Source organism: Grammomys surdaster, unplaced genomic scaffold (assembly GCF_004785775.1).
Source record: "Grammomys surdaster isolate TR1022 unplaced genomic scaffold, NIH_TR_1.0 125460, whole genome shotgun sequence".
Classification (NCBI taxonomy): domain Eukaryota; kingdom Metazoa; phylum Chordata; class Mammalia; order Rodentia; family Muridae; genus Grammomys; species Grammomys surdaster.
The window spans coordinates 680086-695702 of NW_021620323.1; the positions used below are offsets into that span (position 1 = coordinate 680086).

At 39.4% G+C, this 15617-nt stretch overlaps 1 protein-coding gene across 6 annotated transcripts in view; it reads right to left on the minus strand.

Annotated features, from left to right (window-relative positions):
- Positions 1-15617, minus strand: part of Adgrl2 (adhesion G protein-coupled receptor L2) — a 176354-nt gene that overhangs the window by 19071 nt on the left and 141666 nt on the right. For all 6 annotated transcript variants that reach the window (XM_028786262.1, XM_028786261.1, XM_028786264.1 and 3 more), the window contains 7 exons: positions 14010-14193; positions 6291-6410; positions 5789-5994; positions 4221-4394; positions 2942-3151; positions 1843-2063; positions 533-599 (listed from right to left, as the gene is read on the minus strand). In XM_028786262.1, coding sequence (XP_028642095.1) covers positions 533-599; positions 1843-2063; positions 2942-3151; positions 4221-4394; positions 5789-5994; positions 6291-6410; positions 14010-14193 — 1182 coding nt within the window. The remainder of the gene's footprint in view (positions 1-532; positions 600-1842; positions 2064-2941; positions 3152-4220; positions 4395-5788; positions 5995-6290; positions 6411-14009; positions 14194-15617) is intronic.

Consider the following 15617-nt stretch of genomic DNA (forward strand, 5'->3'; position numbering starts at 1 on the left):
ATAAATTTTTACTGATTTTTCAAAATTATTTTGAGTCTTCAAAAATAATATTTTTAGTGAATTTAAGTCATTTGCTAATCTAAGCTTTATAAAGATTTTTGATCTAAAAGAATTTAAGGTACGAACATTTTCTTAAAATACTAAGTTGCTATCAGAATGGAAAAAATATAAATTATGTCCATGTGCCTTTTAAAAAAAAAAGGCAAATAATTCTTAGCACGGCTGATGGTTCTGTTTGTTTTATTTTATTCTGTTTTTTTAAATTTTTATGCTGATTCAGCAGACTGAATTAGAAAAATAGCACAGTGTAATTCTCACAGGAGAGGTCATCTTCAGGCATAATTAATTAGCCAATGTACAAATTTAAATAATGATAAGAGTCTAAACATGCTATATACAACGTTGTCCTTGTAATAGGAGTGCTTCCGCATCTTCGACTGTAGAAACAGTCAGCAGTGAGAGGGTCCATCTTTGTCTCAGTAACCCTGTTGCAGAAGCAACTGGAAACGCTGTGGACATGGAGTTTACTTACCAGAATAATGAAAGTGACAGGCCCAATGAAGCTCCATATGAAATAGTTATCCACGTGAAGCCAGCAGCTATTGGACAGGAGAGAGAACCCATTAAGTACCTTTTCCAGTCCTTAAGTTACGAAAAGACACAGAGCCATCAAAACTCAGCCAAAAAACTGCCCCTTCATCTGCCTTTGAAAATACATTAACATGGGCGGGAAGAGTTTTATGAATGGTTCTGAGTTGGCCTGGACCCAACGTTTAGTGATTCATCTACTTCATCCTATAGCAGGTTAACATGGGACTGGATAGAAGTTTTCGTAGGGAAAACTGAAGGCGAACCCCGGCCCCCAAGGCCTGGGACCTCCCCTTTGTTAGAAATGATCCCAAACAGCACTCCACACTGGGTTGTCATTCTCAAACTCTGGATGTAGTCTTCAGAAATCTTTCTTGGGTTAACCAGAATAGAACGGCTCAATGGAATTTAAAGGGTGAGCATTCAGATGGTGTCAGTGGCAAAACAGTATAGAATAAATACCTCCATCAGGAATGGACAGATATGTGGGGAAAAAAATAGAAACTCACAGCTCTGTCACATTAAAAGATATATGAAGCATAAACTCGTTAAGACACACTGTAGCTAGTGGTCCATATTTCATCTAATTCTAAATCCTTACTGAGTTTTCCTTATATTCACTATCTGTACAGTCATGGGTTCTTTGACCATAAATAAATCTTATTAGATAATTTTATCGGAGGGGAAAAAAAACCAAATGGAGTTGGAAGTCAGATTTATGACTTCAGCAAATGAAATACGGCTATGTCTTCCTTCTGCTGCTCTCTGTACATATCTGTGTTTTTTAGGAACAAGAGAGAGTTAGCATATTTTAATCCTCTCAAAGTCCCTGGTCAAAATCCTATCAAAGCACAAGACACAGGAAGGAGCGTGCTGGTGTCGCCATGCACGGGAGTCAGCCGCACGCGTGAGTTAACGAAGCGTTAGCTTAAGTCAGATGTGTAAGTTCAGGAGAATTTTTACTTAATAACTTTCTGAGGCCAAAAGTTATTTACTTTTTCAATTTGTTTCAGGTCAATCTTTTGTGTTAAAAAAAGAAAGTCCATAATTTAGAATCTGCCTCACCAGAGAACAAATCCTTTGAACCCAGAAAATTACAGAAGACTTGATTGTAATTTGTGCACGGCATGCCCATTCTCTCCCCAGTAAACCTTTCAGATGCTATTTTAGTCTGTCAAGGACCCTCGCTGACAGCTAACAGGCTTTAAAAAATTATTCACTTGAAAAACACTCAGGTCACTTGCAATTACTTACGCCTTTACTGTCCCGTAACTCTTGTAGTCAATAGCAGCTGAAACGCCGACCACTGTGGCAGGGAACAGGTACCCAGCGACATAGTAATACTTCTTCCTTGAATATTCGCTCTCGAAAACTTCCACCAACATTAAGTAGAGCTGCACACCTTCTAGGCACATCCAGGAAAAAGCCGCCAGGAAGAAAAAGTGCAGAAGCCCTGCAAACACGGGGCATGCAATCTGTGAAGGAAAGACAATGACATCTGTGAGTACACAGTGCCTACTCCTCAACCTTAACAGGCAATGGCAGAATCGCGCTAGTGTCTTAAATAACTCAGTATTACACACGTAAGCACGCATGCATGCACGCGCCACGCGCCCACCCACCCACCCACGATTCGTTCCTTAAGTGGACACAAGTTAAAGGCACAGTAAATATCAAAAGCACAATGCATAGGGAGTGTACCATCAAGTGTGCCAGACATCCTCACTGAAAACCATTACCATTTTGAAATTAAGTATCGAGTAGGAAGTCAGAGCTCTAAAGTCCCTCATCAAACCTCTGACTCGGACCCCTCGTATCCACCTGCAGGTGTTGTGTGCAGACACATTACCTCTAATCTCTATAATGGAATTTAAAAAGTTTGCTTTAATGACAGATACCCTCACTCTAATTATATAGGATTATTTCCCTTTTCTTTTTTTTTCTGGAGCATTCTTAAATTCATCTCAGATGAATGCAAGGTAATACAGAGATGAATTATGTTCTCTGTCTGACACTGAGGCCTTGTGATGATGAATAAACAGTTTAAGTATGAAGGAAAGACTGCTGGTCAGAATGCCTGTCTATAAGCTAAGTAGGAATTTGGAAAATGCACCTTTTTACTTCAGGGTAGGCAGAAAAGACGTACTTGTCCTTTAATACATGGAATGAATACATTCATAGTAACATTACTGACTGAGCTGCCTTATAGTTTATTACAATTCATCCTTCACCATGACCATCAAATTGCATCAAACAACAAGAGAAAATACTAATGTCAGCATCACACGAACATTCACAGCTAACAGACAAAACCACCAAAGGGCCGAGGTCAGCGAACTCAACAGGTGCTCACCGTGTATTTTGTCTTATTAATGCCTATTAGAAAAATAAATTCAGCAATGAAGAGGTTGATGCAAAGGTTCTTGTGGATGGTATTGCGGTCACTTTGCAGACCTCTGAAGAAACAGAAGGTGAAGATGCAAATAGCCAGGCAGACGAGGGAGACAACGATGCCCACCCAGGTGATGACTGTCAGCAACAGCTCGTGAACGCCATCTTTATACTGGAAGACAGAAAGCGGGATTAATGTTACAGCTTCCAAGAGGGTCTGATGAAGAATATTCATGTGTTCAAACACAGGCTCCTACATAAAGATGCTGACTGTGTAACGGAGGTAAAGTTTGTCTTACAGGATTTCCTACTAGAGAAGGGGGAGATTTTATTTAGAGAATGGTGCAAATCTTTAAAAATAACTACTGAGGGGCTGAATTATAGCTTGCTGGTAGAGTGCACTGGCTGCTCTGCCAGAGGACCTCAGTTCGATTCCCAGCACCCACATGTTCAAAGCGACCAACTTTAAAAATAAATACTGAAGCAGTTACCTTCACGGATATTTCAAAAATATTTACGTGAAATAAAAGAAAAACTAATCTCGATGGAAATAAAATGGCATTTTAACGATTTTGCAGCTAATACATAATCCAACTTTAAGTTGGTCTTTGCTCTTTGAGTATCTACAGACTTACACAGTGAGAGATAAATAAACACCATAGACACACCTGATACACCTAAGAGTTTTACATCGGACTATGGTTGGAGTGAGCAGAGTCTAGGGATAAAGACCAGAGTCTTTCTCATCCCTGCCCCCATACTACATATACTGAATATTTTTCATTATCCACTATCATTCTCTTTAACAACAGAAAGAACTATGTAGGCATATTCCAGAAGCTTCTCTGATAGAAAAGTCTGCAGCTCTCCATAATGTGCCAACTATTAAAGCAACATTGTGAAAGGGGATTCCATCATTCAAGATAGGAAAGGGACCCAGCACATGGGAGCCTAGGTTGTGCGCATATGCCCCCATTTCTATCCGTTTTTTTTTTTAAATCCTTGGTGGCCTCTGAAAAACATCTGCCTGCAAGGGTGAGGAAGGAAGGTAACACAAATTTGTTGACTGAAAAAGTACCAAGCCTTCTGAACAAACAAGGACAGGGTAAAAAACAATTAGAAACCCATATTACTTTGTTTGCTTTTTAGTTACGATAAGCACCCAAAGACGGACTATTACACAAGCTGTTTCGAATCTCGCAGGTCTTTCCCTGCGACTAATTAGAAGCGAAAATACTTACCACAATTTCCCTGTGGGCCATGAGAATAGCAAAATTGGTTAGGTGGCTGCATGCACACGTCGTGCGACTTTTATTAGTGTCAACCAGCTTGCAGCCCTGGGTAGACCAATATCCCATCATGGTTCTCTCTGAGTAGTTCCAGAAGGAACAGTTTGCATTGAAATAATTGTCAGGCTGGGAAATAAAATGACAAGATAAAATTAGGATTTCACACTCAAAGACGGCAATAGCAATTGTTTAATATGTGTAAAAAGGTAATTTAGATTAAACTTTGCATGTTTCGGACTATAAAGTTTTTCATCAGCAAAATTGTGGACTACGATATCCAGGCCCCATATCTAAGCTTAAAGGGGGTTTTATAGTCCGAGACATTCTAACACATACTCTAAATTACCGGGGACCCATTTCACACGATTACAATTTTCATCTGATGATTTTACCTACTGATAGGTACATTACAAGTGCTAGGTTGCCCCCCCACAACCCCTGCCCTTTCTCTGATACAAGATTAAAGTTGTAAATTTGTTCTGAGAAAATTCTGTAAGGACTGAGTGTCTTTAAAAAAAAAGTACTTTGGTTATTTGCAAGTGACACATTTGAAATGTAGTGGCACTGTAAGGCTCTGAAGACTAAATCAAATACAGCAGATAACAGGTTGGTTCTGAGCACACAGCTTATGCTTGGCTGTCCTGGACACTTGGTCATCCTCAGGCACTCAGTCACTCTATTCTCAACAGTGCGTCTTCTGACATCACGGTCATTAAGCGATGCCGTGAGGCCCCTTAGATAAGTCATGTCTCTTCAATTCTGAATTTTTTAAACACAATCTCTGATTAAAGCTGACCTAATTAGAATTAATTTTTATATGTATACATGCATGCATTCATAGATATGCATGAATGTGCATGTGAGTGCGTGTGAGTGTGTGTGTGTGTGTGTGTGTGTGTGTGTGTGAGATCTGTCTGTATGCCTGATCATGAGGCAGTCAGAAGACAGCCTCTGGCAATGTCCCTCAGCAATCACCTACCTTGTCTCTCAAGTGTCTCTCAGAGGCCTAAGACTATCCAAGTAGGCTAAAGACACTTTGAATTTTACTCCAGCTAGCTTCTTCTCATGGGTTTGACTACAAACTTAGGTTTTCCTGTTTGAAAGGCAAGCGCACTTTACCAGATGAGCCCGATATAACTAATTTAAAAATTAATGGTTAGCCACACGACAAATGCAGAGTCTTAGGAGTTAACACTCAGCTATCCTGCTGCTAAGGTAAGAGTTAATTTTCATCCAAAACCAAATTAAAGTCATTTACATTTTCCTGTTGATTACTGAATTAGCTTTCATTAAGAATACACTTAAGTTCTAATAATCACTGAACCGGGCTCATTTAATTTTATGTTCACAGACTTAAATAAACTTGTGTCTCTGACCCAGCCCAACATTTAAATTTCAAATGGAAAGGTCTTCTCCCACCCAAGCACCCCAAGTGTCCAGCCTCCTCAGCATGACAGCCTAGCCTTCCTTTCTCTGGGGTTTAGAACCTTCTGTGACTTCATTAGCATACATTAGCTTACATCAATGTGTGGCAGTGTGAAAAGCACAGGGTCTGTCAAGTACACTCGGCTGGACTCCTTATTGATGGAGACGGAAATGACGTGTGAGTTCACCGCAATGGTGCTGTTCCGACCCGTGAGGTCTGCACCCAGCTTTATGGTCGCGTTCTCAGTGCTGAGGAATTGTCCCAGACTCCGGTAAATGATAAATACCAGCTTGGCCAGCCCTAGGAAGGAAGACAGTCACAGGACTCACCACACCGTTGCTTAGGTGCTTAGGATGGAAAAGCAAGCGGTAAGACGAGGAGGAAAAAAATGAAAAAGAGAAAAAAAAAGGAGAAAATGTGACAGATTCTCTAAATAGCTGTGCATGAAGTTTATTGAGAACGCGATAGGAATTATTTTAAATGCTAAGCCATTTCTGTTGTGTTAAGGATGAATTATCAAGGAGGAGAGGGAAGTAGGGTGAGAATCAAAGAGGAGAACCAAAGGAGAAGCAAAGCAAGGTAGTCTCCTGTCTCACCATTCCTGCTGTTCTGCTTGACAGTGTTTGCTGAGAGCTGGATGGAGCTGCCCTTGAAGCCAAGAGGGAATTTAAAGTCTTGGACCTGCCCTTCCGTGCTGAGGACAGCAACTTCGAGAACTGGATAAAACAAAGAAAAAAGGGAGGGTGGGGGAACCCATTGTTTAAACTATAAATAGACAAAAGAGAATGCCACAGGAATTACACTTTCTCCTTGCAAATCCTTATTAATTTGGAGTTTGTGTATTAAGTAACTTTTCAAAGACCTCCATTAGCAGAAACCGAGTCTAAAGTACAATCTAAAAGTCATCACCACACAGGTATATCTCTTTCTAGGTAGAGAGATTTTAATAGCATTCTATACGTCAGGTTTGCGGTAACACATTTTTTTTTTCTAATTTCTACAAGCAGTGAAATGAGTAAAGTACGTTCATGGAAAACTGTCAACAGAGAGATATGATTTCATTCCCTTCCTTGATATAAAAATAGGGTCAGATCCTGCACTCTAGGTACCCTTATATACTATTTTAAATTTTTGTTTTGTTGTAAATATGAAAACATTGGCGTTCAAAGAGTCTTGGAAGCCATTCAGCCCCGAACCAGAACACTCAAGTACAAGCTTATGATGATACTCCTGTAACTCCTGACTCCCACCAGTGCAGACACAGGTCACTGATCTTACTGGTTCAAGCTGGAAAATATCAAGCAGCTGGCGGGTGGATGTTCTCCCTGGTCATATCAGATTCTTTGTGTTGGGTAAGAGATCCAGTGGGAAAGCACAAGTAACACATGTTTCTCCAAAGACAATACTCAACAAAAAACCCCAGAGAGTCATCGCAGAGTGGCAGGTGGGGAACAAGACAGGAGAGCTATGAGTTCAAAGTCATCGTCAGTTACACAGAACATCCCAAACCAGCTTGACTAGATGAGGCCCTGCCAACAAAACCAAATAAAGCAAAATACTCACCACACACATGCAAACACACACACACGCATGCATGCACGCACGCACGCACGCACGCACGCACGCACGCACACACACACGCACACATGCACACTCTTGCATCTCTGACATATAATTATTTCCTCCCTACACTGAATGGGGCTATAATTACTAATTATTTCTCTTAAAAAGCACATAAAACGAAGTATTCTTAGTTTTCATGCAAATTGAAATGTTCCAGACATGCATGTAAGAATGAACTAATTTCATCCAAGTTATATTTACTTTTTAGCTTAAGAATTACGTTCATAGAAAAGAAAAACTAATCTGAAATTTCTACAAGCAGATTATTACTGTACATGACTACTGGTTTTAGAAGAAATGAAGCAATGTTATGAGGTAATTAACTTAATCAAAATAGGTATGCATCACCCAATAGTAAGACAGAGAATAGAAACATTTGGGAAGTTAAAACTGATTGAAAGAAACTATAAAACTTCAGTGGTTTCTGACCATCGATGTATCAATTCATAGATTACTACATACCTAGTTTTAAATAATTTTTCCATTTTCCTTCAGAAAACAAGACACTCATATATACTGACCACTTAATAAGCTTCTCGATGATTCAATTGTTGCAAAAACAATCCTTAGTAAACTATGCAATATGGACACATTAAATATAAGAGCCTGAAGAAATCAGCAAGTATAATTACTTAGCATATTAGGAAAAAAGTAACTTTTCAAAATAATAGGAATAAAGAAACCACTCCCTGAGCATTTCCTGTCAGACTATCCTAGGAAGACTAATAAATACCCTAGGCTGACTAAAACACACTTTAAGAAAGAGTGACCCTTATCAGTGTGCTTTATTTATCACTACCATAGGATGCTATGTGATAATAATAATAAAAACAACAACAACAAAGGAAACGTAGGCAGCAATGGAATAGCAACTCTTTACTCACAGTGAGCATAACTAAGAAAGAAGCTACCATGTAAGAATGCTTTTTAATTTGAAGAACTCTCGTACTTCAACAACCTATAGGTGAAGCTTAATTCTAATAAAACTTTGAACAGGACCTTATGAGTACATGGAACTTCAAAAACTGATTTTAAAATTCATACACATGAGATGTACACAAAGGCAGCCAGGGAATCTGCACAAGGAGAACTGCTGAAAGGCTCACAAGCCACTAGTATCACAGAAGACAAACAAAGTATTATCATAGTATCAAACAAAAGCCGGGAGTGTGAGACCTAATGCACACGCTGACATGGGCAGAACCTTGATGGATGGAAGAGACGGGCAAGAGAGTACATTATGTGCAAGTAAAAGTTCAGAAAGAACCGGGTTATCCGGATAGAAAAGGCCAGATTACTTACTTCTACCACAAAGGATAATCAAACAAACTTTAGAAAGACGAAGGCCAAATATAAAACTACAAAGCTTTAAACTTACCAAGGTGCAAACTTACGAAGGATGCGATACTTATGAAGAGTAGAGAAAGGTTTTTAAAGCAGGAAGCCAAGATAAAATTTCTTAGATATCAAAAAAACTTCAGCCCTAAAATTAAAGACTAATTAATTGTAACCTACTACTATGTAAAAGAATACCTTTAAAATTGCTAAAACAGGAATCTTCAACAAATTAGTGACCAGAGCGCATGCAAAACACAGAGAAATAGAAAAACTGGGAAATGCTGAGAACAGCAAATTCACAGGTAAAAAAAATAAAACAGGCCAATGAAAGTAATAGGAAGGGATGCCTCAAAAACATCAGGGACCCTGCAAGTCAGAGCAGTCAAGGGATCAAGCCAACTGATTAACAACATTTATGCTAAAAGTCAGTGTTAGCCTTGACACTGTAGTGTTTTAACCAAGGAGCACAGAAAAATTGGAAAAAAAAAATCGGAACAGAGAAAAACCTGGAAAAAAATTTGATAAAATGGATTAGCATAGTTTGTCTAGTTTGTCCTATAAAATGTTTTAAAACGTTTACATACACATGCATGTATGCCTAGAAACACACTGAACAAGACGACACACTAGAACTTTGGTCTACTTTTTCCTTACCAAATATTGGCAAGTCACTGCAATCCCTTTGAGTACACTTAGCCATGGTGTATTCTTAGATCAGATGAAAGAACTAGAGATATACCTATCCGAAGATATACATATGAAACTCCTAAACGGAACGGGAAGACCTTCAAATGTCATTTAAAGAATGAAATCACTGATGTCATAACTATAACTACTGTACCCACGTGAAGCCTCCCAAGTGAAATAGTTTACAAAGAATCTTAAGCAGGAGTTGAGTCTAAGAGTTTGAAGTCAGCTAAGACAACATACAGGGGCTCTCATCTCAAAAAAAGATCCCAGAATGAGATAAAATCTTTTTTTTTTAAATAGAGATAAAATCTTATAAAAACAAATGTTTATAATTATCCTCTGTTTGATCTGGTCTCTCATGGAGAATGTCCGTCATCAACTTTACCACCATGGGAGCTTCTGTACTGCCTGTGTGTTTTAACTAAAGTACAGTATCAGATGGCTGACTGGCCAGTGCAACGGTGTTTATGTTGGTTGCTATGGCACATGCCTTAGTCAACAGATAGTAGCACATACACTTTCTGGAGAGCGATCCAACTCTTACTCACCGTAGCTTTTTTTCTCCACTCATCTAAGACCCTGGCTGCAATGTGATATAGGAGAGCTCTGAGGAAGATACTGATGGGGCCAGAGGACCTACCAAGTCCTAGGTGAGCCCTGGCTCCACGAAGAAGGGAATATACAATAGGTTTTAACAGATCCAAGGCCAGCCTCCTGTCTACACAGCAGAAAGAATTACCATTGCTGTTGTAAATCATATTTTAATTTTTTCTTTCCAGCTATAATACAACGAAGTCTGAAGTGACAGAGGTGGGGGTTGGGACGATGGATATTTCTGGCTATTCTGAAAATAAAGGAATGGATATCTTATAATGGATGTTTCAGGCTTATACCTAAATTATCCAATTAATCTTAATGTCACAAAGAAAGGCAACGGAACACTAAGTATCCCACAGTGTTCTGCAACAGAAGTTCCTGAGGTGAAAATATCACACTTGGCCTGATCAAGCCGTTAGTTAACTAGTGTATCAAATGCAGATGAATGATTAAGTCAGGCGAAGTCAGACAAATGGAACGGTGTCAATGTCTACAAGGGCCAATCGCCTGTCAATCGCTCTCCTCATTTCTCTAATGAAACAATGCAATCTTTAACATGCAGTCTTTTAATGGAAAGGAATTAAATATGGAATAGATATATAGACAGACTATTATATCAACTTAATAAAGGATTAGTACATCCACAAGAAGAAAAGGGACGTGATTATTAGCTCCTGAACTTCCTTTCTTAATGTTTAAGTGTAATTTTTCTTTCTCTCAATAAGGACATTAATAATGATAGGGCATTATGATAATTATACAGTGGTAAGAAGTGTAAGCAAGGTAGGACTAGGCAGATGGAAGATGCTGAAACCCTTCAAAGTCATATTAGCAAGTTCTGCTATTCCCAAGACAGCAAAAGAAAAAGAAAATTCTCTCACTGAGATAAACATTCATAAACATTCAGTGTACAGATTTCTGGCCAAAGGCACACTATGAATACATAAAGAATCCTTTCTGTCCATGAGTCGAAAAACAGCTGAACTAGAGCAGAAGAGAGTAAAGATCTTTATAAAAAAGATGAGTGGATGGGCCCTAAACACAGGCAAAAATTCACCAAGTGGATGATTCTTAGTTACCTCTCATCCCAGCACTCAGGAGGTCAAAGCTGGAGGACAGAGTTTAAGATCACATCGGCTGTACAAGGAGACCAGGTCTCCATCATCGACACCCCCAAAATAAACACGGGTTGCTTAGTAGAAATGAAAAGGAAACCCATACGAGATACCAATGCAAACCACTGATATGGGCAAAGTCAGAAAGCTCCAGTCTCGGAAAACACGGAGAACTGGTGAGACTCTCACTCATAGCCTTTAGAGACCAAACGGATATAAGAGCCACCAGGTGGTAACAGCTAAAAGCCGGAATGTGAACTGTACACTGACGTTGTATGTTCTTACAATAGAGGAGCAACACTGAGCAATAAGACTGAACTACAACCGTCGGTCTGGATGGGGAGATCTCAAAATTAACTCAACGTAAAGGAAGCAAGATTCCAACAGAATGCCAGGCAAAGTCTAGGGGGCCAAGCTCACTGACAGGATGCAGTGGTTTCCTGGGGCGGAGGTGGGAGGGAACTGCCTTTGGAAGATAAAGATGTAGCCTATGCTGATGATTATGTGGGGTGCATTTGCTCAAGATTTAGGAGAGCCATGCATTCAAGGAGACACTGTCGCGTATGAGGTGGACCTCAGTGTTGACTGCAGATGCTGTCCTCAGACACTCAGGCCACTCTGTGGGTTGCATGGCACATGTGCAAAACACACTAAGAAGGAAACCTCGTTTTAATACTTGAAGATATAGCCATCCTCTAAGTTTAAATAAGAGCTTCAAAAACTATATGAGGAGACAGTAGGCTATTCTCATAGTAAGTTTAAAGACAAGTTCTAGGAAACACAAAGTTTGCTTTGTGCTTAAAACAACACACATTTTTTAAAATAAAATGTTGATGATGAATTGGAAATAAAAAATACATAACTACCTTCCATTCTGATGACATTGGGGTAATAAGTGCACAGAGAAAATAAATTCCAACTATGGGTTAGAAATATCAGTGAAATGTTACACTGTATCCCAAATGAACACTCACATCATGAAGCTTAAAACTTTAATAGGAAAAACAAGCCTTTCAAGCTCAGAAAGATGTATCAGGGAAATAATTCCCAGACATTGAATCTTCAGAGTTTGTCTTGAACTGGGACAAAATGTATGTGGTGTATAGAAATAAAACATGTTCTATGGGTATGCAAGAATTAACACGGCCCTTCAAATATTCATGCACAGTTGAAGTTAAAGAAACATTTTTTTAAAATTAACTTTTAGAAAATTTGAGAAACAAACTGAAGTCACAAAATGTCATGCTATGCAGGTCCAGGGCATATTCACTAAGAGGATGGGGTCTACCCCACTGTGTGCTTAGGGGATACCACTGGACACCACTGAGTGGTGGTAAATGTGCATGAATCTGAAGAATATGATCAGCTCAGATAATTGCCTGAAAACAAAGAAAGTTTTGGAGTTTTATTAATTTTTTATTATGAATAAACTATGTGAATACTTTTTTGGGTGGGGGTGTTGATTTTTAGAGACAGGTCTCTCTGTGTAACAAGCCCTGGCTGTCCTGGACTCTCTTTGTAGACCAGGCTGGCCTCCAACTCTCAAAGATTGTCCTGGTGCTGCCTCCCAAGTGCTGGGATTAAAGGTATGAGCTACCACACCCAGCTGAACACATTTTTTTTAAACAAACAGGTTAAGATTATATAGTAGGTACATCTTTTTACTTCACTTATATACTGAAGTTATGGAATAATTTATACACCCTGGAAGAAATTCTTAGTATTTTATTTCATTTGAAAAATTTATATATATGAAATAAACTTAAGTTTAAAATTTCAATTCAGGTGCCATATTAGAGTTATGTCTTTTTTTTTTCCTAGCTGTTAATATGCAACCATCATATTGATGGTCATGAAACATCAGGATGACAGGGCATTCCAGCCAGAGGACTTCATTCTTTCTGTTCTAAAAGAGTCATGGTTTCTGGTGGAGAAATGAGTGGTCTTTATTTTTTCATGTTTCTTTTCTTTTTCACTGATAACGGGAACCTTTGATTTTGGGATGCTATCTAGTAAGCGTTGGGTAAGGCCAACCTCACCAAATAATTATCAACTCTAAGTTGGAGAAATTTAAATATCAGACTTTCCCCTCCTACCAAATATTGGATTTCTGACATTCATTGGCAATATTTCAACTCTTGACTACCCTTCAGAAATATTGGTATCGTTTTGACAATGTGGAAAGAAGGCTGAAAGTATGTCCTTCACTGATAATACCTTTTAATGGGAAGAGGGAGAAGGACAGCCTCACATAGACCAGGCTGGCCTTCATCTCCCGACCTTCCACCATCCCTGAAGTAGTCCCTAGCCCTACATGGTGCTAGGGAATCGAACCCATGGCTTCCTGCATGCAGGATGAGCACCTCATCAACTGAGCTCCAGCCTCAACTGTTTTACTGTGTGAATCTGGCTCTCACACTATAGCCCAGCGTGGCCTTGAACTCACAGCAATCCTCCTGCAGCAGTCTCAGAAATGTTAATATTACAGATGTGGAACTCCAGGCTATTAAATACCGCATCTACCTAAAGGAGGTTGTGTTTAATGTAAACAGTCGCACTGAAGTTTGTGAACTGAAATATCGGACTGGGAGAACATATTCAGTGATTTAAGTTTGTTAGGAACGTTGGAAGAAGGGAAAAGCGTTTGCCACCTCCTCCCATGAAGCACTGTCATCCCGTAAACAATCCATAACCTCCGTTTGAATGCTGCTAGGTTTTTTCCTTTAACGATTTTTCAATTGAAAAACACATACTCAGAACAACAACTTCTATAAGATATAGGCAGATATCAGCTTAAGCATTAATTTTATTAAGTATGATCAATAGTTTCTTTTCCTTAAATAACTCAGCAAAAGAGAAAGTCTGACACTGGGAGGCAATACATCCAGAACACAACGTCTGTTCTCTCCAACATCTGCCTTCCAAATTAAATGTGACCACAGATACACTCACCAATATTTTCTGTTGGCATTGAGACCTTGGTTGGTTCCAAAAGGTTGTCTGCTAGGACAAATGCTCCTTCTTCCAAGGTATCCAACAACATTGTGGCAGTGTGCGCCTGCTCTGAAGAATTCATGTGTTTCCAGGATTCCAAAGCCTCGGATCTCAGAAGGTTATCTACTGTGTCCACAATTGCCTGCGTCCATCAGAAAATGACCATTAGTTCTGACGGCCTCTAGAACACAGGGCATTGTCAATCGCTGACTGGTGACAACTGTGGTGTTTACCTGACATGAGGATTTACTTTTCTTTCACGAGCTGGCCAACTGTAAATACTACTTCAAAATAGCACTAAGTAGACATGCGCGAACAGCTGCCTGATCTGAGGAGTCCTTAAGGAAGGTGGCTTGCTTCTCGGTTCTCTAAGCATACTGCAAGTGTTGAAGGGGACATGGAATTCTCAATAGCAGCTCTGACTTACACGAGTGGTCACTCACAACTATTACACTGTTTGTAAATTCAAATTTTAAATGTATGACTAGAAAACACTGATGTTTCTGGAATAGAGAAGCATCTGCTAGAGATTCGGTCACGGTGTTCTTTTGAACTCAAGTAAGTCAAACTGCTTTCCATACTAGAGGCTATGGTGTTCTAGAGGCTGTCTGTTATCACTCGAGTGGAGGGATAGCTTTATAAAAGTTCATAAGCTACATTTTGGTCCTTCCCATCACCTATATAACACACATACCTATATGTGTACATATGTTAACTCCTAAGGACAGGTCTGCTTTTACAGGAATGAAGGAAACAGGCAAAATACTGAAAGGCTATACTGATCATTCAAGGAGCATCGAAATATATAAAGTGCTGAAAAACAACTGGGCTGCAAATATCCCTAAGTGTGGGTGTAATTTAACCCCATGCTAACCAGCATTAAAAAACAATATAGCAGGGTGGACTAATCCACTGGAAGCAAGTGCTTGCTGTAGATAGGCTGCTGTGTGCTGTGCCGCGTAGCTGGACAGTGGAAGTCACTACGTGCGTTTGCTATTCCACATGCCTACACATAATGTGTCACTAGGCCAGTATATACATTGTTCTGATCTGTTGGTAATCGCTGAAGAAAAAAGAACATGCCATCTACAGAAAACAGCAATGAACTGGGATTTTTTTTTTAAGAAGCTCTGTATGAGCAAGGGGACAAGTTGTTTGAGGCTATTGTCAGAGTAAGATTAATTAGCTTAATCCATCTTAATACCCTGGTTCAGTCTGCCTTGTGAGCCGCCATGACCTCCCCGGCAGGTGGAAGGTACTTCCAAGTGGTGGTAAAGGCTTTTTTTTTTTTCTGTTTCTAATGGGAGATAGAATAGTCCAGAATGCTCACACGGATGCTTCTTTAGCTAATAACTAGACTGGAACAGAAATTGGTCTGCTGAGGCCAGATTCATTAGTCACCCAGAAATACAGACTCGGGCCTCTAATCTAAGTTACAAATGAATCCTCTGTAGCCAAGTAGAGACTTGCTTCATTTGCATAGAGTATGTCTGATTTGTAACTTAAGGAGGCTTATTATTCTTGTCTGAACAGAGAAGCTCATTTGAAATATACTGAAAATGACAC